The sequence below is a fragment of the Canis aureus genome, chromosome 29 (assembly GCF_053574225.1).
Source record: "Canis aureus isolate CA01 chromosome 29, VMU_Caureus_v.1.0, whole genome shotgun sequence".
NCBI classification, from domain to species: Eukaryota; Metazoa; Chordata; class Mammalia; order Carnivora; family Canidae; genus Canis; species Canis aureus.
The window spans coordinates 12,549,707-12,575,090 of record NC_135639.1 but is presented as its reverse complement, the minus strand read 5'-3'; the positions used below and the strand labels follow the sequence as shown (position 1 = coordinate 12,575,090).

Below are 25,384 nucleotides of genomic sequence, written 5' to 3'. Positions count from 1 at the left end.
AACTGAAGTTATTACTGATCCAAAAAGAATCCGCATTTTGCTGTGAACAGATGGAGAAGACAAATGACTACACTTTTTGGGCAACATGGGTGCTCTAAGAATAATGTTCCCATTTTATTGCTTTACTGAGCAAAATGTCTACTTCAAATTAAAGCTGGTAAAATAAAACTGGTCCCGACGACATGCCAGCAGGGTTCATCATAGACAACCAGTCCTCTCCTCTCCTCCAATCCCTCCCTTCCCCCTCCCCGCCCACTATACCATATTTTAGGACTTTTCACAACCCAGGCTCCCCAAAAATGAAGACTTATGAGATGCAGCCCACTCATCAAATGAGGCCGCTGCTACATTCGGTTCTACTGTAATGCCTTCTACTGGGTTAAAATGCTCCTGTCTGCAGGAGAGCCCCAAGGACAGCAGCCTTACCACCAGCACTGGCCAGGCTGTAGAAGGGCTTCTATGGCTGGGGCTGGACTTTGGCTCATAGGCTCTTAAGTCAGCCTTTCAAGAGGCCACTCTGGCAAGGCCTCAGCATGAGCAGAGAGGGGAAACATGCCTGCAGGGGTCACTAAGTGCTCTAAGGAAGCGGATATAGGAAAAGAAAAATGAGACAGAGCTTGCAGGGAAATGCCCGCCCATGGGCCCAGTGCGTAAGAACATCTACACTATTCACCTGTGCCATAATAACATATTTAATGTCTCAGGCAGAAGCACTGAACTGCACAGTGGATATTTCCCCCATGATGGATTTTTTTTTTTAGGGAAAAGATTCCTATATTGTACATCTGTATTCCCCTATTAAGAGTCTGAAATGTAATGTTGTAGGTAAACTCGACAGGGGATATTAAATAATAAAATACAAGATTTTCCAGTATTTGGTCTGGACACTTTTTCAGGATGAATTCTATAAGAAGATACATAATCTCTTAAAATCTTGCTTTTTCTATATTAGCTCTTCTCACCTAAGTAGAAGCAAGATATGATTTTTGTCCTCTTAAATCATAACTAGTTATTTCCTTACTCCAGAACACAGGAAAAACATTAAATAGGCTACCACAAATTCGTAAAATTTTGTTACTATTTTAAATCTAAAAATAAAATAATAATAAAACAATAATCATAACTAATTTTCTAATGATCCTGAATTTATGTTATCAACACAGAGAAAGTTAATACCAGCCAGCAAGAAAACCTCTGACGAAGACTGAGGAAGGGAGGTGAACTGATGAAAGCAGGGATAAGCAGCTCTTTACCTTTACTAAGTACTTGGCAGGGAGCTGTCAAAATAAACACCCAGTCTTTTTTGCCAGTTTCTTATATGATTGCTCAAAGCTCCTTCTAGTTAGGACTATGAAACACATATCTAGTGAAAACTATTTCCCATGGCACCAATCTACCTCATCTTCATTAATTCATTCCATCTTTAAAGAAGCAATAGGGAGGAGTGCCTGGGTGGCTCAGTCAGTTAAGCATCAGACTCCTGATTTCCACTCAGGTCATGATCTCAGGGTCCTGGGATCAAGCTCCATATCACGCTCCGTGCTCAGCACCCAGAGTGCTTGGGATCTCTCTCCCTCTGCCCTTCTCCCAGCTCATGCTCTCTCTCTCAAATAAAGAAAATCTTAAAAAAAAAAAAAAAAAAAAAAAAAGTAATGGGAAAGAGGAGTAAAAACAAACTGTGTTCTTGGAAGGTTCTAAGTTGTATCTTCTGGAGTTGTAACTGTCTAGTACAATTATACCATCTTCTCTTCTAAGAACCATCTCATAATTTAAGAAATGACATGGCTGAGAGAGTTTTTTAGGAAGACATTTCCAGGCAGAGCTGAATTTAAATCATCATCCAAATACTACATTCTGACCTTTTTAAAATTTTAACATTTTATCTGAAGGTATACAAAATTTAGTCAATTGCTGTCATTATTTGACTGTGAAATATCAACTCTATTGCCTCCAATAAAGAATAATTACTTTTATAACATTAAGATAATTAAAGTCATTTGTAAAGACAGTATCAATTGAGACTTCATTGCACTACTAATCTATTATAAACAAATGCCAATCTTAAAACATAATTCCAGAGTGAGTGCAGTTCCACTGGGTACAGAGAAGAACGAACAAGGAACTCCCTGGCTATGCTACACCAAATGGATGAAAAGTAAAACTGATTTTATACTAGAGGGCTAAATAAATAAATAAATAATTTTCCCCCAGTACGTATGCTTAGATTTCTCATACAAATAACAGATCACTCCATCTTATTCACTTCAATAGAAGGAACTCTTTAGAAAAAGACTGACAAGATTTAATAACCAACTCCCAAATTTTATACTTATTTTTCCAGCTTCTATTAGTTTCCTGATATAGTTAACATTATCAGCAAATTGAGCAGTTGAAGACTCAGGTAAAAACCCAAGTCAAGACTCAAATGTCTTGAGGAATTCTGGCAAGTTACATATATCCCATGTTGCTCTTGGTTTCCCATCTCTTCTTTGCTTCAAACCTAAAATAAAGAACATAAAAAGCTCAATTTATTTCTAAATACTTTCCTAGACATGCTAACTAAGTGACACAGTAAAATAAACTTCAAACATTTTCACATACTCCATCGATGACAAAATAAGTATCAAAAAGGTTGAAGAGGGACACCTGGGTGGCTCAGCAGTTTAGCGCCTGCCTTTGGCCCAGGGCATCGCGGGATCGAGCCCCATATCAGGCTCTCTGCATGGAATCTGCTTTTCTCTGCCTATGTCTCTGTTTCTTTCTCTCTGCATCTCTCGTGAATAAATAAATAAAATCTTAAAAAAAAAAAAAAAAGGATGAAGAAATGCCTCCATATTTATAATCTGATAAACACGCAGCAGAGATACAAAAAATAAAATCAGTAACAATCAGACACCAACTGGATTCATATGATGTATCCCAGGATTTCTGTAATTCCTATCAAGTTACTAGAATTATTAGTAAAAATCTTAAACAAACTTACCCCCATGCAAGTTTTTTCTTTTTTCGAGCAACCTGCGAATTTTCAGCATCCTTTTTGGCTTTTACAAAGTTGTGGCAGGCAACTGCTTTGGCAATTTTAACACCAAGCTAAGAGTTACAAAGGAGAAAAACAAACAGTGAAAAAGAAATATTCTAGCTCATACAAGAATTATAGTAATATAAATACTTGAGAACTTGTGGATAAGAAAGCCATATCTACAAATTAGGAATTCTTATGCTCAGGCCCCCTTGAAGAAGCAAAGTGAACAAAAGTACCGATGTGGCCCATATTTCCCTCTATACCCTGGCTGTCCCAGTCTCCTGGATGGAAATCCTTCCCAAACCGAGGGCCCTCGAGGGTCCACAAGGATATGATGCAGATCTTCGAGCTATTCCAGCATTTCAGTAGGCCAAACAGGAATTCAGCCCTGATAAGGCTGCGCACACTGACAGAGACATCAAGTTTCCTTGCTCTGGGCTAGAATTACAGCAAGTCAGTATGGTCACATCAGTTATCTCGTGCTGATCAGAGGCTCTGATTGACAGTCATAGATGTGATTAATAAAACATGGGAAAAGCTAATTACTGCTTCATAAACGCACTTTGTGTGATGGGCAATAGCTTTTAGTTCATGGATAGGACACAGATATAGGGGTGCTAAGAGGTGAGAAGGCTGGGTACAAGGACTACAGTACCTGTGCTGCCTCTGTGGGCCCCTCGTTCTTGCTCAGTTTGACACCCATCTGCCCCAGTCCTGTAAGATTCAATTCAAACAAGCCTTCTTCTTATCCCACTGCCCACTGAAGTCTTCTCTAAGTCAACCTAAACAGTTTTTGTTCTGTCCTCCAGCCCTTCAGTCTCTATGCCATAACTACAGTTACCATACCCCGCTCTGCATAGGTCTGGCTGCTCAGCAAACATCTCCAGGACAAGTGTGGTGATCTTCTAGTTTTAGTGGCTCTGATTTTAAAAATGTCTGCCCACATGGATAGCTCAAAAATATCTGTTAAGAACCCAAGTTCAGCAACAAAGGCTAAAAATCTCCTTCTGGTGTTTCTTTCCTTTTCTATCCCTGAACTCACCCTAATGCATGTTAGGGGACAACAGACGTGGAAGAGAAGAAAGAACCTGGAAGCCACTGTCAAGTCAATGTGTTAGAGCCCGAGTGTTTTAGGGATCTGCTGGCCAACAGCAAGGCATCGTGGGCAGGTTAAGAGCACATGCATGAGAAGCCAACTTAGGAAAGTGAGGTTTGATATGCTTGACATTTCTTTCAGCTTATTTTGGAGAACAGTTTCCTCTAGGATAAAACAAACCAGTAGGAATCAAGCACTGCTTGGGGTTCATGAACAACAGGACACACTGATTTCATTTTCCAGTTCAAATGAGAATAGACATCAAGAATGGAAGTAACTCGGGCAGCCCCGGTGGCCCAGTGGTTTAGCACCGCCTTTGGCCCGGGGTGTGATCCTGGAGACCCAGGATCAAGTTCCGCATCAGGCTCCTTGCACGGAGCCTGCTTCTTCTCCCTCTGCCTCTCTCTTTCTCTCTGTCATGAATAAATAAAATCTTAAAAAAAAAAAAAAAAAAAAAAGAATGGAAGTAGCTCAACAATCAAACCAGAGTGCTGAACTGGTCAACACCAATTGAAAAGCCACAGATGAAAGGATCAGTTGTGACTTAGGAGCCCACCTGAGAAAGCAGACTAACCTCAGAGTCTCAAAATTCAAACCAATACAACCAGCACCACTGCCACCTTCATTATCTTTTTTCATAGGACAATATTCACTCAACAAATATCATGAGGGCATAAAGGTATTGTCTGGTGAGGTATTGTTCTAGAAGCTAGAAGTACAGCACTGACCAAACTGAGTTTCACAGTGGGGGCTAGGCAAAAGGAGTTGCTAGTTACACTGGCTGTCTATCCATTTCAATACTGGCTTCCTTCCCTTGGTCATCCTTTTGTTTCCAGTTCTTCATCATAGAAAAGTTCAGATACAGCGACTAAGAAAAGGCTAAGAATCAAAGAGCTAGAGCATCACACCATCTAAGGAGAAAATGCAACTGCAAAGATGCTGTGGCTAATTTATTATTAAGATGGATTCCACTGAGGGATGCCTGGGTAGCTCAGTGGTTGAGCTTCTGCCTTTGGCTCAGGTTGTGATCCCAGGGTCCTGGGATCAAGTCCCACATTGGGCTCCCTGCAGGAAGTCTGCTTCTCTCTCTGTCTACATCTCTGCCTCTGTCTCTGTGTCTTTCATGAATAAATAAATAAAATCTTTAAAAAAATGGATTCCACTGAAAAATTATCCATTTGTCATAAACATCAAAATCAGGTTGGGCACCTGTCAGGTTAGGCTAGCCAAAACTGTACCTCTCATACAAATCCCCAAATCCCACTGGCTGAACTTTTATATTTTGTTTCACTTCTAGTCAGCTATGGGCTCTCCTCCATCTTGTGGCACCAGCATTTCAACGTCTGACTTTAAAGTTTGCTGCGGCAGAGGAAAAGAAGGTTGGAGGGTCTCACACGGGCTCTTAAATGCTTTCGTCCAGAGGTGACACATATTGTTTCTGCCCATAGTTCTCTGTCACAACTATTCACACAATTCTGCCTAAAGCAAGGTGGCTGGGATCATGGGGTGTTGTGGGCTCCCAGAGGAGCAATGAATACACCTAAGAAACTGTCTACTGTCATAAAACACAGCTTGCTACCTGAGTTAGGATGTATGCCATGTCTCTCCACATTCATGTAGAATATTTAGTATCCTCTCTGCCCCTCACCCCCCACAAGGTAAAATGTAGAACTCTGTGTTTTTCTGTTTAACTATATTCCTATGTATTATGTATCAAATGCAAATTTGATATATGATATAGTTTTGCCAAGTCTACCTCCCAACAAAAGTCCCATTTGGCTAGTTTATCTTATATTTAAATTGAGCCTATACTTGGAGGATAAAACAAAAATGGTCTAAACCATATCTGCCATGTACCATTAAGCATGTGAAAAAATTATTTTCTAAAACTGTTGTAAATCAAGATGTAGCTTATATTTTTAACTTATTGAAATTTCCCAACATGGGTTTTCTGGATTGGGGGATGAGTAAACCAAAGAGTATCTCAATGTGCTTGATTTAAATGTGGAGCTCATCAAAATGGTCACAGACCCTAAGAAAGTAAAAGCTTTTTGTTTTCTGGCAACATCAAGGCCAAGCTAGCACAGTCAGCATCACAGTAAGGATTCAGAGCATACATTCCATAAGACATAGTATAAATTTGTTAAAAATAATTCATTAAAACATGTAAAACACATATTTACACAAGAGGGCTCCACCATTTCTGTGGACTAAGTAAATATAACAAATGGCTGGGTATATAGGTAATACTTTCAAACAGACCTGTTCATGTAAAAGGTATATTTTCCAACTGTATTTTTCTTGGGTTAGGTTAAATGGAATGTTCTTCAACTGATAAACATTCAACAAGCCTGGTCTATGTATTTTATAGAAAGAATCTTTTGGCTTGTAATGATGATGAAAAGTCATATCAATTTTGTGTCCTTCACATGCTTAAAATGTGTTTCACTTATTCCTGTGGAGAAAGAAAAAAAGAACAGAAATATTTGGCAATATGAAAGGATAATAAGATCTTCTATGGAAGAGACAGTTGAGAAGAAACTCATTTTCCCAGGCAAAGATGACTAACCCGAGTTCCCAAAGATAAAAGAATATCGTGCTATGTTTCAGTATTATAAGTAATATAGGCCAACAAGAATCCCCCTTTTACTTCTGTAAAAAAGAAAAATGTATCTTCATGCCCAAAGTAAACATCACAAAAGCTTGGTCAACGGTTTTCATATTAAAAAAAAAAAATGTTTCAGGTCATCAGATAACTATAGCAACACAATGTGGAGAGAAAATTTTTAAAATGAATAAAAATATATACAGAATTTCTTGTATGTGTAGCCAAAGTATCAGCATTTTCCATATAGAACATCCAATATTTTGCTGCATTTTAATTAAGGTGTCTAAACATTATCACAAAGAACTGCAAATTGGTCAGAGCAAGCGGTAAGGAAAATTAAGCTCTAAAGGCTTTTTATCACCATATTTCAGGAACCAAGGGTGTAAAATGTTCTAATTTGGGATATATTAAAAGCCATAAAAGGTCTTTCAAAAAGATTAATGGTACTTTGCTTGGATTTAAGATAAGGGCTTTAGCTGGTTGGAAAAGCAGGGCCCTGGCTGGACCCTTGGGGCATTCATCTTTACAGCCACTTGGAAGATTTGTAAAAGCGTCTGCATAACCTCAAGCAAATGCACGGCGACATTTTTTTAATTCCTTTCAATTTTACAGGTTTAGCATGTGTAAATCATATTGGGCTGTAAAATAGATATAATGGCACATCTTGTAACATAGTAGAGATTTTTAAAAGACAAACTTTCAAAATAAAGTTGGTTTTTTTTCTTGCTAAACCTGTGCCAATTCTAAAGTTTGCTGATAATCATTTGAAGCATCTGATTCAAACAGCTTAATCTAGCATAACTGTAAACTTCTTATCCATTTCATAAAATATTTTACTCATCTCAAAATTACTAGCTTGTAACAGATTTATGAAGTTTTCTTCCCTTTTGAACACTTTCAAGGCACTTATTTAAAAATACCAATTATCATACTTTAACTTTTTATGGAATAATAGGTCTCTATGAAAAATATTTATGCCATTCTCTTTTGTTCTTTAATTAAATGAAAACAGATGTTTTCTGAAGTAAAGCGGAACCATTACTGGAGTACTTAAAGTGTTAAGGTCTTTAATTTTTATATCAGTTTGGTCGACAATTCCTGATTGTCTTTACTCAAGCTCAACATTAATGTCAAGCAAGTTACCTAGGAGACGAAAGAGATCAAAGAGACAAAAACCCCTCCAATGTCTGATTAATCAAGCCTGCAAACAGCTTATTTCTTTTAGCCTGCATGCAAGTATGAAAATGAGATTCTGGGAGCCGAACATTGTGCAGATTTGTTCATTCTTATCAGAACAAAGCCAGCGGCAGCTTATTTCATGGATCATTGGCACTGTCATCACTGCTACACAGAACGGGTGACAGCTCCTCATTTTGAGGCTTGAACAAAATTAGCAAAAAGTCGGCACAAATTAGCCTCTCATCTTTTTGGTAATATGACATTATTCATTTACTTTTTATCCAATTTTTAATTTTTTCCTTGTCAGCTATCCCTTTCTAGTGTCTCTTGCATAGCATCATAAAATGCCTTCGTAAAAACAAGCAAAGAAATAGCCAAAGTTGAAATAACATGGAAAGTTCAAAAAGCAAATAAGAAAAAGCTCTTCCAATGACTGATGATGCTTTGTGTTTTTTGTAACTTTCAAAACTCTGCACTAATATTAATAGCTCAGAATATCTCGCAGTTAAGGAGTTTTATGAAATTAGTTGTGTATTTCAATAAAGAATATGATGTGGCTAATCTGTTTTACTCGATCTAGAATGTAATGTGGTAATATGCTATAGTGAATTTGGGGTGTCTGCACCTGAGACTGGTACCCCTCCTTGGTCATACCTGAGATGCCAAAGCTATGAGGACTACAAACAAGCTATACTCCATCCAGTCATTTAAACTCTGAGCTTACATCGTCATTTTCTGTTATAGGAAATAGCCTAATTTCATTGTCATCTTAAAATGTGCACAAACGTTTACACATTTGTGTGCTATATATATCTATGTGCGTGCAAAATTGTAGAAACACCTATTATTTATTTTTGTACCTCAACTGCCTATCAGTTAAAGCCAAGTAGTTTTTACTTCAAAATATAACCCAACAAATCTCGTTTTAGAAACCTGTCATGATATATTTATATACCCATATCATATATATCATGTGTATATACACATATATATACTTACATATGATTTCACCCTGTAATTTATAAAAATAATATGTATTTGGTCCATGAGGTGTAAGAAGATATACTTTGATTCCTATACTCAACTTTGATTTCACAGTGAAATAGTTTATATAACACCTGTTTTAATGATGACTATTAAGGCTTCAAATTATATGTAGATTATAGTAATCCAGAGGAGGGCGAAAAGATGTTATACTGTTGAAATTACTCCTGGATATAGACATTTATATTCAAGCAACTTATCCCATTCATAAGGGAAAAAAAGCATTAAAAAATTAACCATAAGCTGTTAGATGCTTTACACAGTCCCCATAAGAAAGACAGTTTTTTTTTAAAGAACTGTAGTACTGTTTTCAGCAATTTCTTTATCTCTGTTCTTCTAAGTAAGAAAGCTTATTAACAAGCTTTGAACTTAAAATCACATTTACAATAATGTGCCATCAACAGTTTTATAAGCTAATTAGAAAAAGATTAATTAATGACTGGCTGCTAATAAAATGGCAATCATGAAGAAAGAAACCAAGGGTGCTAAGCTTCAACTACCACCAATTAAGAGCTAATTACAAACAAATTATATATGTGTTTTGCTGTGGGCTTTAATTTACTAAAATGGTTTTAATTAAAAGAGAAAACATGCTGATTAATTGAACTGCAGAAAAAATCTACAGTATAAACTGTGCTTTGTCTGTCTCTTTAATTAGACTTGTAACATCTGAAATCTTTTCTTAAGGTTTGTTAAAAGCACAGATAAACATAATTAAAAGAGAGTATAAGGAACACCATTCTAGGTGATCATCCAATCATACCACAAAGGTTAAAAGAAGACATCCTCAATGCAAGGAGATCTAAGTAGGCACACCTAAAAACCTGAGAAAGAAACCCATCATTCAGCCCCATTTTTAGTTTTCTCATATTAACATGGTCCAACTTCAAGGCTATACACAATTTTGTATGGGATCCACTCCACGTAAAGGAATTCACATAGCTAAACCTTCCCTTACCTGGATAGGCACAGCTTCTTTCCCACACACTCTGATCACTGTTCATCTACATGAAATTACTGAAATTACCTCTAACAACTCAGAAGAACAAGGCTTCAAAGAGTTAAAATCACCATTTAAAAGCCCCCCGGGACTACGCTCAGACTACACAATGATACACAGAAGAACATTTAAATTAAAAAACCACTGAGAAATGACCAAAGTTAATGAAAGTAAGTCAGTTCTAGATGATCCTTAGCAGATACACACAGCTCCCCACAGCAGAGAAGGCCCAACTTCCCCAGGTGGCTGAGCACACTGCTGCCAGCAGAAGGCTGCGCAGTGACGGCTTCTCTCTCTCCCCAGTGTCCTAGATTCCTTTCTGCTGCCAATCAGTGAAATATACCACAAAGAAAATGGTTCTAAACTCTCCTGTCTTAACTGGAAAGAGAAAAAACAACAACGACGACAATAACAACGAAACCACAAAGAAAAAATAAGGGACAGAAGGCAGAGCAGTAACATTTCAAGGAGAAACATAAAATATATTTTGTGGGCATTAGATGACTTTGTATGAAATAATGTATTCTTTACCTACACCTCCTGGTACTAGCAACAAAAATAATATCCTTTCTGTAAAAATGAAATGCTGAAATGGATATTTAAAGTCTCTCTCTCTAATATATATATATATATAATATTCCATGCATTTTACTTTGTTTACCCAATCTTCAGTGGCAAGAGATCACGATAATTAAGAAAACAGAAAGAATCTGCCATCCTTAGAGTCACACATTCCAATGATAAATTCTTACAATAGGTAATTGGAATATACATTCAGCTTCATATCTGAATGAACTGTTTTACCTTTGGAAACATAGTTGTTAAAATATTTCTACTGAAAAAAAAGCAAACACGAAAATGAAAAAATAATTTTGCTCTCTGGATTAAAGACCCAAAGAGCTCAGAATGACAAAATTTGCTTCATTGTAATATGTCTTTAAATTCAGTTTTCTTTTTGGGGGGGGGGGCGGGAAGACACGAAATGCAAACAGATTAGAGCTTTTGAAAATAGCACTAACAAAAAGTAACTTCAAACTTACCAAGTTTGACAGAATCTGTATTTCAAAAATTTAAACAAATATATCAAGTCTGAACCCTACACATGATAACATTCCAGGTACTTTGACAGGTACATCTGCCAAAATTGTATTATCTGGGGGGAAGAGGAGGGTGATTCAAACTCTTACCCCATTACGACAACACTGCATGTACATCAACATAAAACTAAAACTGAGAATGAAAAGAGCAAATTGTAGTCGGTGTCCTCTCAGAGAAACTAAAGCCTAACAACGAAGTGCACTGGAGAAATTCTGAATGCTAGAGAGAGTGCGGGAGTACTCGCGGCATCTTTGAGAAAGGACCCTGTCTTAAATATGCACATAGAATGCAGCAACTACCTCCTCCAACATATATATATGCCCCTCTTCAATGACGACGCCTTCAGACTTTTTAGAAAATCACTCTAGAACTAGAGCTTAGTCTACAAATTAATCATCTCTCCAAATTAGAGAGCATTTTATTTAACTAGGAAAGAACACCATCAATTCAACCATTAGTTTTTTAAAAAGGCCATTCTCACCTTTGTTATTTAAGTATTAACAAACTATATATTTCAACAATATTAACTTCACCCGTTTTGGAATCCAAAAATTTAAATCGTCTTACTTAATTCATAAAATTCAAATTTAACTCTCAGTTTAATTCATACTGCCAATGTCATGAATGCTCTTTCTAGGTTACACAAAATAATTATCATGTTACAACATGAAGTACTGCTGTTTACAAAGAATTAAGTTTAGCTGGTGCTGCCAAAGACAGCACAAAGTTCAAACAAAATGCACAGGCAGCCTCTCTTCATTTCTACTCTGACACTGTTCAGTTATAACTGAAATCAACTGGAGCAATGTATCGAGTTAATGTGACTAGATGTGACTCACTCCATGGCAAGAAACTCACTGCTGCCAAACCAAGAGGGTTTTATTTATCTACAGGAGGCTAATGTGAAGATGCCTAGAGAAAAATTCTTTCCAAAATGTGACATTAAGCCTACGTGCTGCCTACTTATTAATTAAATCTAGGCTTTAGCACTTAATTTTAAAACGCTTCTACTGATTTCTATGAATCGGTATAACCTGGATTGTAAAAAAAGATAATGTGTCAGAAAAGACCAGTACCAAAGGATGGAATTTTTAAGGATCACTATCAATGAACAGAATATACTTCCAATTTAGGTCTAAGGTTAACAAGCCACAAATATGCTCAAATACTTTGTGTATGGGAAAATGGTATTTTTTTAAAAACAACTTTTTAAAAAATTAGAACAGTTTCATCAATATGACACAAACCCAAATATATTTTTCCCCTGCATCTCTCCTCCAAGACTGTTAATGACAAAGAAGTATTTAATCAACAGGAGGGACAGTCCCAAGGCAACTACGTTACTACACAGCAAAACCAAAGATGTTAGCACAATCAAGGTTTCAAACCTGTGAATTTGAGCCGTCCCCTAAAACCAGAAAATACATATCCTTGATGTGATCGTTAATTTAAGTGAATGTGATTCTGGAAAAATATGCATTTGTTATGCTACAATGATAGTGCATGAACAAACAGTATACTGTTGTTTTTGTTTCTGTTTTTTGAGAAACTGTTTTCATGGCCCATTCGCAGGCATGGTTCTACTTTTGGCTTCATTTTTTTCAATACTGATGCTGCCCTATTGGTTTCACAGGCTTATAAATGTTAAACATCAAAAATTAGTTTCACTTATTATGGTTGGAAAAGGCTTTAAGAACTCTGGGATCTGTGCCTCTGAGCAAAGGCTTTATCAGCAGGTCCCAGTCTCTGCTTCTTGAAAAAAGAAAACGGAACTGATTAAAAACCAATATACCTGACTTCCAAAAGGACACCTACCATGCACGTATACAGTTAATTCATAAAGGGTTTCTGCCCCAAACTCACAATCACTTACTTTTCAAAATCCCATCTCTCATATCTGTGGTAACTGGCACCAAGGGAATAAATATGAAAAATTAAATCTCAAACTGAACTATTTATTCAAGAATTCTATCTAGATTACTTTATTCTTCATGGATGTTTAATGACCATCAGTATCTTTCCAAAGTCTGTGTCTGAACTGCAAACACTGTCCAGATGTTTTGCCATTTATGCAAGGAAAAGAATAGAATTTTATTTTTTCTTTTAATCAGTATTCTTTAACCTCACACTAAATAAATTTAACTTGTTTTACTAGAAGCAGGCATTATATTTGTATGGAAGTAAAAAAGAAAAAAAAACTTGAGAAAAATGCTTACTATCCTTACAAATGATGAAAATATCCTATATTTCTGAAGCAATCTCATTTATCATAAATGTAACAGGAAATAACAAGCTTAAAATGGAAAATACCTAGTCAGTGCTATGTGATTCACATTTCTACCAAAGCAGTGTAACAAAACAAAACGCAAAAAAAGAAACCTAATATCCTCAAAGATAACACACATCTCGGAGGCTGGTAAGGCATACAGTCCTGTACATTCTGACACGCAGCTTCAAATGGCAGAGGAAGGAAGGCTCACCAGTGATCCCTGACAAAGCAGGTAAGGTGGGAGTTAACATGCAACTGCTGGTGAGCACAGGGCCACGGTGACCCCATCTCCTCCCAGTGCATCATTTAAAAAAACTATATCCAATTTTTCAATTGTCCAGGTTTTACAGAGAGATTTAACAGATACATAAAAGATTATATATAACTCAATATCTCACTTAAGACAAATTTTAGGTCTGGTTTGCCAGGTAAAGATGAAAAATACAATTAAGTAACATTTTAAAAATCCAGTTTGGCAACCACCATGATTAATAACTGTCCTAAACAGGAAAAGAATTAGCAGTGGATGCTAAAACCAATGGGTAAAGTATAATGACAGACAGAATATTTACACAGTCTCAAATTATCACCCATCTTGCCACGAGATACTTATTAATTACATATGGGGAAAGAGTAATGTAATAATAATGTGGAGAAACCCAGGGACACTGCCTTACCAAAACTTCAAAGTAGTATCATCAGTAAATGGGACAAGCAGATACCAAATGCCTCCTAGTATCTTGCGTTGAGACAGACACAGCATCATTTATGTGATATTCCTGCCAAAAGTGCATGAGGAAACAATAGATAAACCAAAACTGAAGGATATCCTACAAAATAATTGGACTCCTCAAAAATGCTAATGTCCTAATAAATAAAGACAGACTGAGGAACTTTCCAGAATGAAGAAGAATAAAGAGACATAACAACAAAATGCAATGTCCTAGACCAGGAAGAAGAAACCATTTTTTCTGCTATAAAAGAAATCAGTGAGACATTTGGCAAATCTAAATGAAGTATATAAATCAGGATGAATGGTAAAGCAAATGTTAAATGTTAACAGCTTGGGTATCTAGGTGAAAGTGAACAGAAAATCTTTTCACAAGCTTTGCAACTTTCTGAAAGTCAAATTATTACAAAATTAAACTTTTTTTTAAACTCAAATACATTCAACTTTTAATATTTCAGCACTATTAACTTTACCTAGAAAAAACACAGAGCCTGCAATAAAGTAAATGCTTCTCTCTGAATTCCCCCTTAAGATGGGGGTGCTAATCAACAGAAAAAGACAAAAAGAAAAACAACCAGCCATGGTTGGGTCATGTGGAGCCCACATTCTAAAGCTGCAGACTAGGCCTTGCATTATTTTTTCTTCTGGTAATAAGCCAAGATCCGAAAAAAGTAACTGACCTGGGGCCGCTCGCTGAGTCACACTCACCTTGTTATTTGGTAGACATCACAAAATACCTAACTCTCAGGTCTTCCAAGAGGAAGACTGGACAAGCAATGACACGGGGACACCAGTTTGTTGAATCCTATGATCCCTGAGAGAGAGGTAATGACAAGTCTACAGTGTTTCTAAGAACAATCAGGAAGCCATACCCTAAGGCCTCACTGGATTTTATTATGTTTCTTTCCTTAGCTTTAGTATAACTATACAGGCATTTCAGAGATCAGCCACATGCTGATGGTACAGCATTTGCTGGAGAGCAAACAGTCATAAATACCCACAATTTTTAAAGAGATTCAAGAGACACCATCTCAAACATGTGGCACAACATGGACCAAAGTGGTGTATTTAAGGACCAGTTCTCCAAAAGGGTTGCTTCTGACCCAAATGAGGTGGATATTCAGAGAAAGCTGCCAAAGGCTTCCATACCTGCCTATTTAGATGTGACCAAGACTTAGTGATTGATTGGTGTTGCTGCCCTGCGAGCCTTTGAGTCTCTGAAAGCCCACTTATGCCTTCAGCCACTACCTCCATCATACATCCTACTGTGCCTACCCCTCATCATCCTTGCAGCCAGATCCACTTTTATCCATGGGACTCTCTTCCAGCCCTGAAGCATATCCCTCCCCACCCTTCTCTGACATTTCAAGGTCAACTCTCCAAAATTTGGAGAGGAGATATACTACTGATATAATCCACTATTTTGTATATACTTGCAGGCTACCCAAGAATCTTAACCACTACGTCTAACAACAATTCTACGGAAAAGTAAGTTCCAGATGCCAAAATAGTAACAACAAACATTAAGTGCTCTATTATGGGACAGAATCTTAGAGATGGTCTTTAACACAAAGCTGATTTGCAGAGATAAGTGCCAGGTACACACCAAGCTGAAGAAGCCACTATAATAACTGCCAACTGACACTTAAATCTTATCAAGGTTGTGGTACCATTCAACACACTATCAAATTCATCTTATTAAAATATAATAGGGGTGCTTGGGTGGTGCAGTCTATTGCAGTCGGTTAAGCATCCAACTTGGTTTCAGCTCAGGGCCATAAGATCAAGCCCTGCATTGGGCTCTGCACTTAGAGCAGAGTCTGCTTGAGATTCTCTTTCCCTCTCCATCTCCCTCTGCCTCTGCCCTTCCTCACCCTGTGCTTGTGTGTGCTCATGCTCTCTAAAATAAATCTTTAAAAGAAATGTAATACTTAAAAAAATAAAATAAAATAAAAAAAAAATAAAAGAAATGTAATACTTGAATCTTTGTTTGAAAACAGAGTGATAAAATGCTATTGTATCTAATAAATGTTATAATCAATAAAATCAAAACATGACTACCAAAAAAGAGAGCAAATGTCAAAGCACAAGAAATAAAAGCTGGGAAGGGAAGAATGAATCTTATGAGAAAAAAAGTAAACAATTTTTTTAAAATGTCACTTTTTGAAAGGCCCCCTAACTGCCATTTATACTGCTGCTTGCTTGTGTCTCAAACTCAAGCTCCAAGCTTCATAATTTCCTATATAGTAGCCATTTAATAAATAAGCACACATATGTAGACATGTCACAAACATAAATATTAACTACGACAATTGATCTTAATGGTTTATGGGGAAAAAGAGAACTTCTGAATCCCAAAGCCTCACTTCTGGATTTGTTTATTTCCCTACATAAAAACATATACCTTACAAGATACTTATGGCCAGCATCCAAAAATGGGAAACAGACCAACAAACAGCAATAAATAGTGGATTTTTTGCCATTGGCAGCAGAAGAGTGAAATGGTGCTTCCAGAGAAGGATTTACTGAAATAGTTAAGTTCATCACTAGCCTCATTTGTTTAGAACAAATGCTCACCTGTAGGTGAGTTAAGAAAGAACAGGGTACATGGACAGCAACTTGCACAGACAACCAATGATGCTCTCCATGCAATTAAACCTCTGGGAGTCTAGTTTAAGAGTAAGGTGAAAAAGGTAGGGATACAGTAAAAGGAAAGCTATGGTAGAACTTTTTCCCTAAAAAAGACAAAAAAGAATCACAAAACCCATTAACACCACCACAACATATGCCCATTTGAGGTCTTTACTCAATGTGCAACTTTGCCTACTGACACCCAGCAGCAATTGGAGAAAAGGTGCAAGTCACAATCTTCTGGAAGCCTTGTGTACTTGAAAAAAGAATATTCAATGTCTCTACTGGTTTTATATTCTAGACTATAGGTTTTAAAAAGCTGAAAATTTTTTAGGACTGAAAGTTTAAAATATGCAGGAAAAAAGCATTTGGGGAGGTGAGGGCAAGGAAAACCTTGAGATATGACACTGGAACACACAGCTGCCCTCAGGGAGAGTTAAACAGAATTAAAGATGCAAATGGAAAAAGAAAGCTAGTCTTTTAATCATAACAGGCAAAAACCCCTCTGAACCAGGTGAAATCTAGGGTTGAATATCAATCATGAATTATTTCTACCATAAGTTTTAGACCAGAATAATTTAAAAACATTGAAGACAAAAATAGAACCCAGCCCTTCAAAATAAATGGCAGTATAAGACGAAAGAAAATGGACAGAAAGGAAAATCTAAGATTAAATATTTGAGGGGCGCCTGGGTGGCTCAGTCGGTTAAGCGTCCGACTCTTGATCTCAGCTCAGGTCTTGATCTCAGGATGAGGTTCAAACCCCACACTGGGCTCCATAGTGGGCATGGAGCCTACTTAAAAAACAAACAAAAAAAGCTAAGATCAAGTATTTGCATACTAAACTTACTTGTGGTCACAAAAAGAATGTACATTCATTTTAGAAAATCTGGAAATACTACAGTTGACTCACCTCTCGAGTAGCTAGCTGGTTGCTGAGTTCCTCAGCCTTCTCGATGTTCCATTCTTCCACAGCCTGGTCTATGCTCTTTTCAAGGCCCGACTAGAAAGCAAAGAAACCTAAAACTTAAAGGCAGGAAAGAAAGGCAAACAATTGCTGGCAAAAACTATGTCACAGGGCTATACCGAGCATGTTACTTAGACCACTGAATTTTCATGGTGACCCCTGTGGTAGTTGGTACCATTCCTATTTACTGATGAGAAGGCCATGCAGAGATACCAAATGGCTTAATCAAGGTTAGATAACTTCCTGAACTAAGAAAAAGGAGATGCCAATCCAGACTTCTGTGACTTCAAGGACTACACTTCCCCTTAATTACAATATAATGTTAATGATAACAATAGTTAAGATGATGGCAAGCTTATTATGTAGTGGATTCCAGCTTAGTATTATAACAAAGCTCATTTATCCTCCCAACAATTTCACAAAATACTACTATCCTGTTTTTGAACATGAGGAAACCGAGGCCTCAGACTCACTAACATGGCCAAGGTCCAGAGTCTGCAAGTGGTAAGGCTGTCACATGAATCTGGGTCTGCCCAGAGCCTGTACTCACACCACCCTCCCCTGCTCCTTCCTGTAGCTGAAGCCCTCCTTCAACAGCCCTCCAGCGTCTGACTATGGGTATTCAGGTAGATATTAAATATGGGAGGAATGTTACATAAGAGAATGATTTTATTTTCCTATGAAAATGTTTTTCTTTATTAGCTGAAGATGCTTCAGGAAATCATAATTAAAATTTTCATAAGGCTACCAAACAGATGAGGTAGGATTCATCATACATTTATGGAAAGATGCTTGGACTTATATAACTGAATTTAGCTTGTGGAAATAGTTTTAAAATGTTTAAATGGTCTAATATATATTGCTTCTCACAAGAAAATTTTGCCCTAACAATGGCTTAGCCAGTTTGTCCTCCACATTTTCAGTTCCTAATTTCTCCCTCACCTAGTAAAAGGGACCCCAGGAATGCCTCTGCCTGTCAGTGTACTGCTTAATTATACCCATCAACTAAGAGAAATTTTGTTCCTGTATAGCCTCTGTTGAAACAAGACTTAAAAATGTCTATACACATGGGTACCTGGGTGGCTCAGTGGGTTAAGTGTCTGCCTTTGGCTCAGGTCATGATCTTGGGGTCCTGGGATTGAGTCCCAAGACAGGCTCTCTGCTCAGTGGGGAGCCTGCTTCTCCCTCTGCCCCTCCTCCGTTTTTTTTTCTCTATCCCCCGCACAATGGAATACTAGTCAGCCATCAAAAAGAATGAAATCTTGCCATTTGCAATGATGTGGATGGAGTCAGAGTGCATTATGCTAAGCGAAATAAGTTGGAGAAAGAAGAATACCATATGATTTGACTCCTACGTGGAATTTAAGAAACAAAACACGTAAGAGGCACCTGGATGGCTCAGTCAGTTGAGGGTCTGACTTTTGATTTCGGCTCAGGTCATATCTTGGGGTCTTGGGGTTGTAAAACCGAACCCTATGTCAGGCTCCATGCTGGGTGCAAAGTCTACTTGGGATTCTCTCTCTCCTTCTCCCTGTCCCCTTTCCCCCCACATCACACACACACATGCTCTTTCTCTAAAGTAAATAAATCTTAAAAGAAACAAAACACGAATATATAAGGAGGGGGAATAAAAGAGAAGGAAACAAACCATAAACTCTTAACGATAGAGAAAAACTGAGGGTTCAGGGAGGCTGATGGGTGGGGGAGGGGCAAAATGGGTGATGGATCTGAAGGAGGGCACATGTTAATGATGAGCACTGGATGTTATATGTAAGTGATGAATCACCAAATTCTACTCCTGAAACCAATATTACCCTGTATGCTAACTAACTAGAATTTAAATAAAAATTTGAAAACAAAAAAAGTGGCCATACATAATCTGCCTAAAAACACGGAACACAGACAGGCAAGGTTATCACTAGTGTCCCTGTTGAATGAAGATCATCCCTTCTCACAATCTCTCACCCCATCTAAGGATTTGATAGGATGACACGCTTATCATCCTTGCTCCCAACTATAGCCTGAGACCATCATTCAATAGGCCTTAGTCTCTGATCCCAGGCCATGTGGCTCTCTGTCCTTTTCCCATTCTGGTCCTATGATTACCGATCAGTCTCCAGAAATTCTTTTCTGTATTTCTGAAGAACTCTTCTCCTCGTGATCCAACAAACACTCTGGACTCACTTTTCCAACATCCTTCATCCTCAGGGACCTCTAATGCCCATCCCAGGATCCATACTCAAGGTCTGTGACACACCAAGTGTGGTGTGTGCACCTGCTCAGGTCTGTGAATATTGCCAGTCCACGACCTGAGCGTGTGCCAGAATGCAAATCAACTACATGACTATACAGCTTGGACTTTTGGTTTTAGGGGAGAAGGGGGAGGGGAGGAAGAAAAGACTTTCTCAAACAAGGAAGTAGTACACTGAGTTATATTCAGACACAAGCTCTGTATGTCTTAGAAGACCAATACTTTGAAAAGGCTCACTCTGGGCCATGCAACAGACATCACCTGAAAGCTCCAGTTCCAAAGCTTTACAGTCTGGAATTCTTTCTGAACTCAATATTCTGTCCTTTCACTAGTCTCAAGTCTTCATAGCCAGTGAACCTGCCTTGTCTTCATTTGAAACCCTACCCTGGCACCACCATATTTATTCTCCCAGTCCTTCAGGCCCTTCTTGGATTCTCCTGCCCTCTCTCTCTCTGGCCTGCCATCCATGATTAACCTTTTCAAACTCTAAGCCAGGAGTTCTAAAAGTATATGTCTGGACCAGCAGCATCAGCACTACCTGGGAACTTGTTAGAAATCTAAATACTCTGAATCAGAAACTGGGATCAGGACCCAGGAATTCATTGATACTTATCAGGCCAAAGTTTAAGAACCAATGACCTGGGATGCCTGCATGGCTCAGTGGTTGAGTGTTTCCTTTCAGCTCAGGTGATGATCTCAGGGTCCTGGGATCAAGTTCTGGAGCAGGCTCCCCACAGGTTCCCTCTGCCTCTGTCTCTGCCCCTTCCTCTCTCTCTCTCTCTCTCTCATGCATAAAAAAAAGAAAAAAAAAAAGAATCAATGACCTAAGCAATATGTACAATTTCCTCCCACATTTACCTTGTTTCGGCTCTTTCCAACCACCTATTTCTACTACTTGAACATCTAGGTGTCCCAGCTGTGTCAGAGAAAACCAAGTAACTCAATTCACTGGCTTGTAGTAAAAGACGATCTTCAAATTCAACTGAGTGGGCTCTAACTTCTACCCTTGAAAGTTCCCACATTCCTCTAAGAAGTTGTTACTTTTCTACTTTTTCAAATGCCCTCAACCCTACCTCCATCCTTTTCAGATTATAACTCTACCTTCTAATTCATGAGAGGCTGAGGCAGAGTCGGAGGGGAAGAGAAGAACCAAAGAAGGGACATTCTATGTCCCTTCTACAACCTTCCTCTCATCCAACCTCACAAGGTGTTATCTTCACTCACCCTGTCCCTCTGTCCCTACTGCCTCCAAGAAAGAATCATCTCTTTCCAAAACTAACCATACTACCTGTGCTCATCCTAATCCTATCTGCTTACATGTCACCCAGAAGCCTGCTCTTTAAATTTTCTCCTCTTGGGGTGTCTAGGTGGCTCAGTTGGTTTAGCATCTAACTCGGGATTTCAGTTCAGGTTGTGATCTCACAGTCATAAGATGGACCCCCAAGTCGCACTCCAAACTCAGTGAGGAGTCTGATGAATATTCTCTCTCCCTCTTCTCTGTACTCTCTCTCACTTTCTCTCAAATAAATAAGTACATCTTTAAAAATAAATAAATAAAAATAATTTTCTCCTCCCCCTCTCTTTTTCATTCTTCTCACCCTACAAACATGTCTGTCTTTCCCATTCTGGACCAGGGACTGGATGAGATGACACAGCTTGCTTCTTAGGTTGGTACTTCATTTCTCTCTTGTAGGTCAGTGTACTGAGAGGCCTGTGTCATCCCCCACTGCATTCTCTATTCCTTTTGTCTTCACCCTTCTCTGAAACTCAACAATCACAAATAACACCATTTGTCCTCCTCCTACCTGATCATCTATTATGTCAACTACATCCTCATTCTTAAAACTACCTCCCCAAATATAGAACTTAAATCTCCTTGGAGGTCCTTGATCTCCTTTTCTTGAATTATAACTCTAATGATGACAGTCCTCAAGGCTCTGTGATTAGACCCCTTTTCTTCTGACTTTTCCCTCTTCTCCAGTAATGTACTCAGTCCTAGGACTTCAATTACTTCTTATAAGCTGTTTCATATATCTCTAAAAATTCAAAACATCTGATCTCTCAGCTATACCAAGATCTATATCTCCAGCCACTTGCTAGTTATCTTTATATTGAAGCCTTGGAAAGGCAGGGTCTCCAACTTTTTGTTATGCCTACAAACAAGCTCATCCCTTGCTGCCCTGCTTCCCCTTCAGAGCTGCCCACCCACTCAGTCACCCTGGACGGGAATCCTCAGTGGTCTTCAATGCCTCCAATCCTGTGCTCTTATTTTTAACTTTTTGGTAGGGTATCTCATGTCTCTTTTCTGGGCTTCTTAGAGGCCTCATCAACTCCTGTTTGGAAGTTGACAACCTCCTCCAAACTAGTCTTCTACCTTTTTAAAGTAGAGACACCATGTCATTAGACACCTTGAATTGCAACTGAAATCCCTCTACAATAGGTTCCCACAATGCTTTCTCAGCCCCATCTTGGGCAATACTGTGCTTCCAATCTCTGGTCACATTTACCAATCTCTTAATGTCCTCGGTGCCTCTGATATATTTCTACCAGAAAAATCTTAGCCCCCCTTGTATGTCCCATGTCAATGTTACCTTCTCTACCTCTACAGGTTCACTCACCAATACATCCACTGACCCGGCTTCACTCTGCCCTGTGCCTAGTACCTAACTGCCTTCCACAATGCTTTCTCCAAGCTGTACTATCACTGCACTCCATGACTCTCTTGAGCACTTGTGGGTCTGTCTTCCCTGCTGGGTTCCAGGCTCACTAAGGGCAAACATGTATGGTCACTGGCTTGGTGTGTCCTACCCCCTAGCCTGTTCTTCTCACACAAGAGGCTCTCAGCCTACATTACTGAGTTAATGGTCACAGTGCAGTAATCCATGGGTGTACTAATACTGAAAAGATCCCACTCAAAGGAGGAACACTTATTACAAAGCCATTGCTTTGACAAGTTCCCAAGAGAATTCCACAACAGTAATGTTGGATTAATAGCAGCCCTATGGTTAAACAAGAGTCATATTTTATTATGCTTACTGATGTATAAATCTTTCCCACTGCTAGAATATGCATTTCTTGAGGGCATGAAGAATATCTTCTCCCTCTTGGACTCCCAGTGCTTAGCACAGTCCCTGCCTCTGGACTTTGTATTTATTATTCACTTTTACAATAGAAATGAGGTATTTTATTTAAGAAAAGCTAATACAGTGGCCTAGTGGGCCCTCCTTCCAGCACAGGATATTAGGTATCTCCTCAAATATATATGAAAATAAAATACAGCAAACTTCAATTTTTCCTGCACCACAAATTCTGGGGAAGCAGTTACCCAAATCCAGACTTAATCTGTCCCAGCCTTTCATTTCAGTAGCCTGGTCACTAATGGCATCCGTTCTTGGGACAGTCTGTCTTACTCCACATAACAGCTCTGTATGTTTCCCTCCAATTATGTAGGCTTCCTAAGATTAGTTAGACCTGGGTGCTATACTCCTTTACTCCAGGACCTACAGTAATCGCAGATCAGTGCATAATCCATTCTGTTTTTTAGCACCAATACCCTGAATAAACCAGTGGTCTGCTTATCAAGTCATTTTGTTGTATCAACTTGCTAACTTTTCTTGGTTATCATGGAGTCAGCATTCACAGTTAATGTCACAAAGGTAGAAAACAAGAATATTCCCCTCTCCCAGAAACTTATATGAACTGCTGAGCTTCTAAGTATAATTTTCACTTAAAAATAAGTCAGCTAAAATTACAAGTCTCTCTCTTTATCATTAACTAATTCCTATTACCCCAGCCATTCAGAGCACTAGCATAATATAGCAGAAAAAGCACTGGAACAGAAGTCAAGAGAGGTGGTCACGGCTCTGGGTAAATGAGATTTCCTTAAAGAGAGAGCAAAGCCTCGGTTTCCTTCAAGAAAAGATGATGGGCTTGATAACCAAAATTCTCTCCTAGAAATAAAATTCCACTCCCATGTTCAACTATGTTTTTAGCTCTTTCAAAACTTTTTTTTTTAATTCAACAAAATTTCACTGGATACAACTGTTTCCTTTTTCTCTCTTTTCTTTTTCCTTCTTTTTTTTTAATGATTTATTTATGTAAAATAAAACAGCTCCTTCTGACTCTGAAAAATTTCTGGTTCCACATGCACCCCCAAATTTTCTGCTTCTATAAGAAGATATTAACATTCTAAATACATTCAAAATGCTAACATTAGTTAAAAAAAAAAAAATCCTAAGGTAAAACATTCCCATCTTCTTAAGACCGTAAGTTAGTAACAATTTACAAAGAACATGGCTGGTAAGGTCAGACCCAGGGATTCAAATTCCACCTCCTCTACTTACTGAACAAGAAACTCTGGGTGATTCTTAGACCTCTACAGGTTATAATTACCTTACCTCCAAAAAGAAGGTAATACCACATCCTCTGCAAGCTTATGGTAAGGGTCAAAGAAAATATATGTATAATACTGAGCAAAACTCTAGAATATAAAGTCATTTGATAAATAAGCTGTTCATAATATATTATCTAAGTATTAGGATACCATTAAAACCAAAAGGCCTAGCTCCATATGGCTACAGACCTCATCATAACGTACCAAAGCCTCAGCCCCAAGTGTAAGACCCAAGAATTCAACTTTGAGTCAGTAGTCTCATGAAAATTTGAGTAGTAAGTCTTTTAAAAAAGTCTTAAGTTAGACCCAAGCATACCTCTGTTGGAATTATCTCTAATGTCTCTCATAGCACAGAAAAACTGATGATACTCTGCAGGGCCTCGGTGTGCTTCTAAGGTGCCTTTTGTCAGGAATCAGAATTTAGCTTAAGATAAATATACCTCAACAAATTAAGAGTCAAACAAATTTAGAGACGGCAATTTGGCCACAGGTGGAAAAACATCCAAGGCTGGTATCTAACAGGTTCCCACGAGGCCATAAGTAACCTCTAATTAAAGTTTTGCTGCAGATGTCAAGAAGACAACTATCAATGAAACGTATGGGTACTAAGGTTTAACAAGAAAAACCAATTAGCCACATGTGCATATGGAGGATCTCTTTTAACATGTGATTAAAGCTCCTTTAGTCAAACTGTAGAATATAGTTCTATAGAAATTTTGCTACTAGGGACACCTGGGTGGCTCAGTGGTTGAGCGTCTGCCTTTGGCTCAGGGCGTGATCCCAGTCCGGGGATTGAGTCCCACGTCAGGCTGCTTCTCTCTCTGCCTATGTCTCTGCCTCTCTCTCTCTCTGTGTCTCTCATGAATAAATAAAATCTTTTAAAAAAAAATTTGCTACTAAATTCTTAGACAATTTGTCCAATTCTTAAAGCTTAATACAAATGAACTATTCACTAAAGTTTGCTGTGCTCTAATTAGACCTAAATATCAAAGGAAAAAAAAATTAGGTAATCTCTCCATGAATAAGAGAAAATAAACTACTAAGAATTAGGGATGTCAACTTTATGTATAAATCATACCTACTTAAATTATTTGAA

At 38.2% G+C, this 25,384-nt stretch overlaps 1 protein-coding gene across 4 annotated transcripts in view; it reads right to left on the bottom strand.

The window, feature by feature from the left end:
- Nucleotides 1-2,301: 2,301 nt before the first annotated feature.
- FAM204A (family with sequence similarity 204 member A) overlaps nt 2,302-25,384 on the bottom strand; it is a 35,070-nt gene continuing 11,987 nt past the window's right edge. For 3 of the 4 annotated variants that reach the window (XM_077877469.1, XM_077877467.1, XM_077877468.1), the window contains exons 6-8: nt 17,591-17,680; nt 2,984-3,090; nt 2,302-2,500 (exon numbers count right to left, since the gene is read on the bottom strand). In XM_077877469.1, the coding sequence (XP_077733595.1) occupies nt 2,449-2,500; nt 2,984-3,090; nt 17,591-17,680 (249 nt within the window). In that variant the 3' untranslated portion in view covers nt 2,302-2,448. Of the gene's footprint in view, nt 2,501-2,983; nt 3,091-6,380; nt 6,574-17,590; nt 17,681-25,384 lie in introns of all 4 variants that reach the window. The other variant, XR_013367760.1, reaches the window with a different exon arrangement.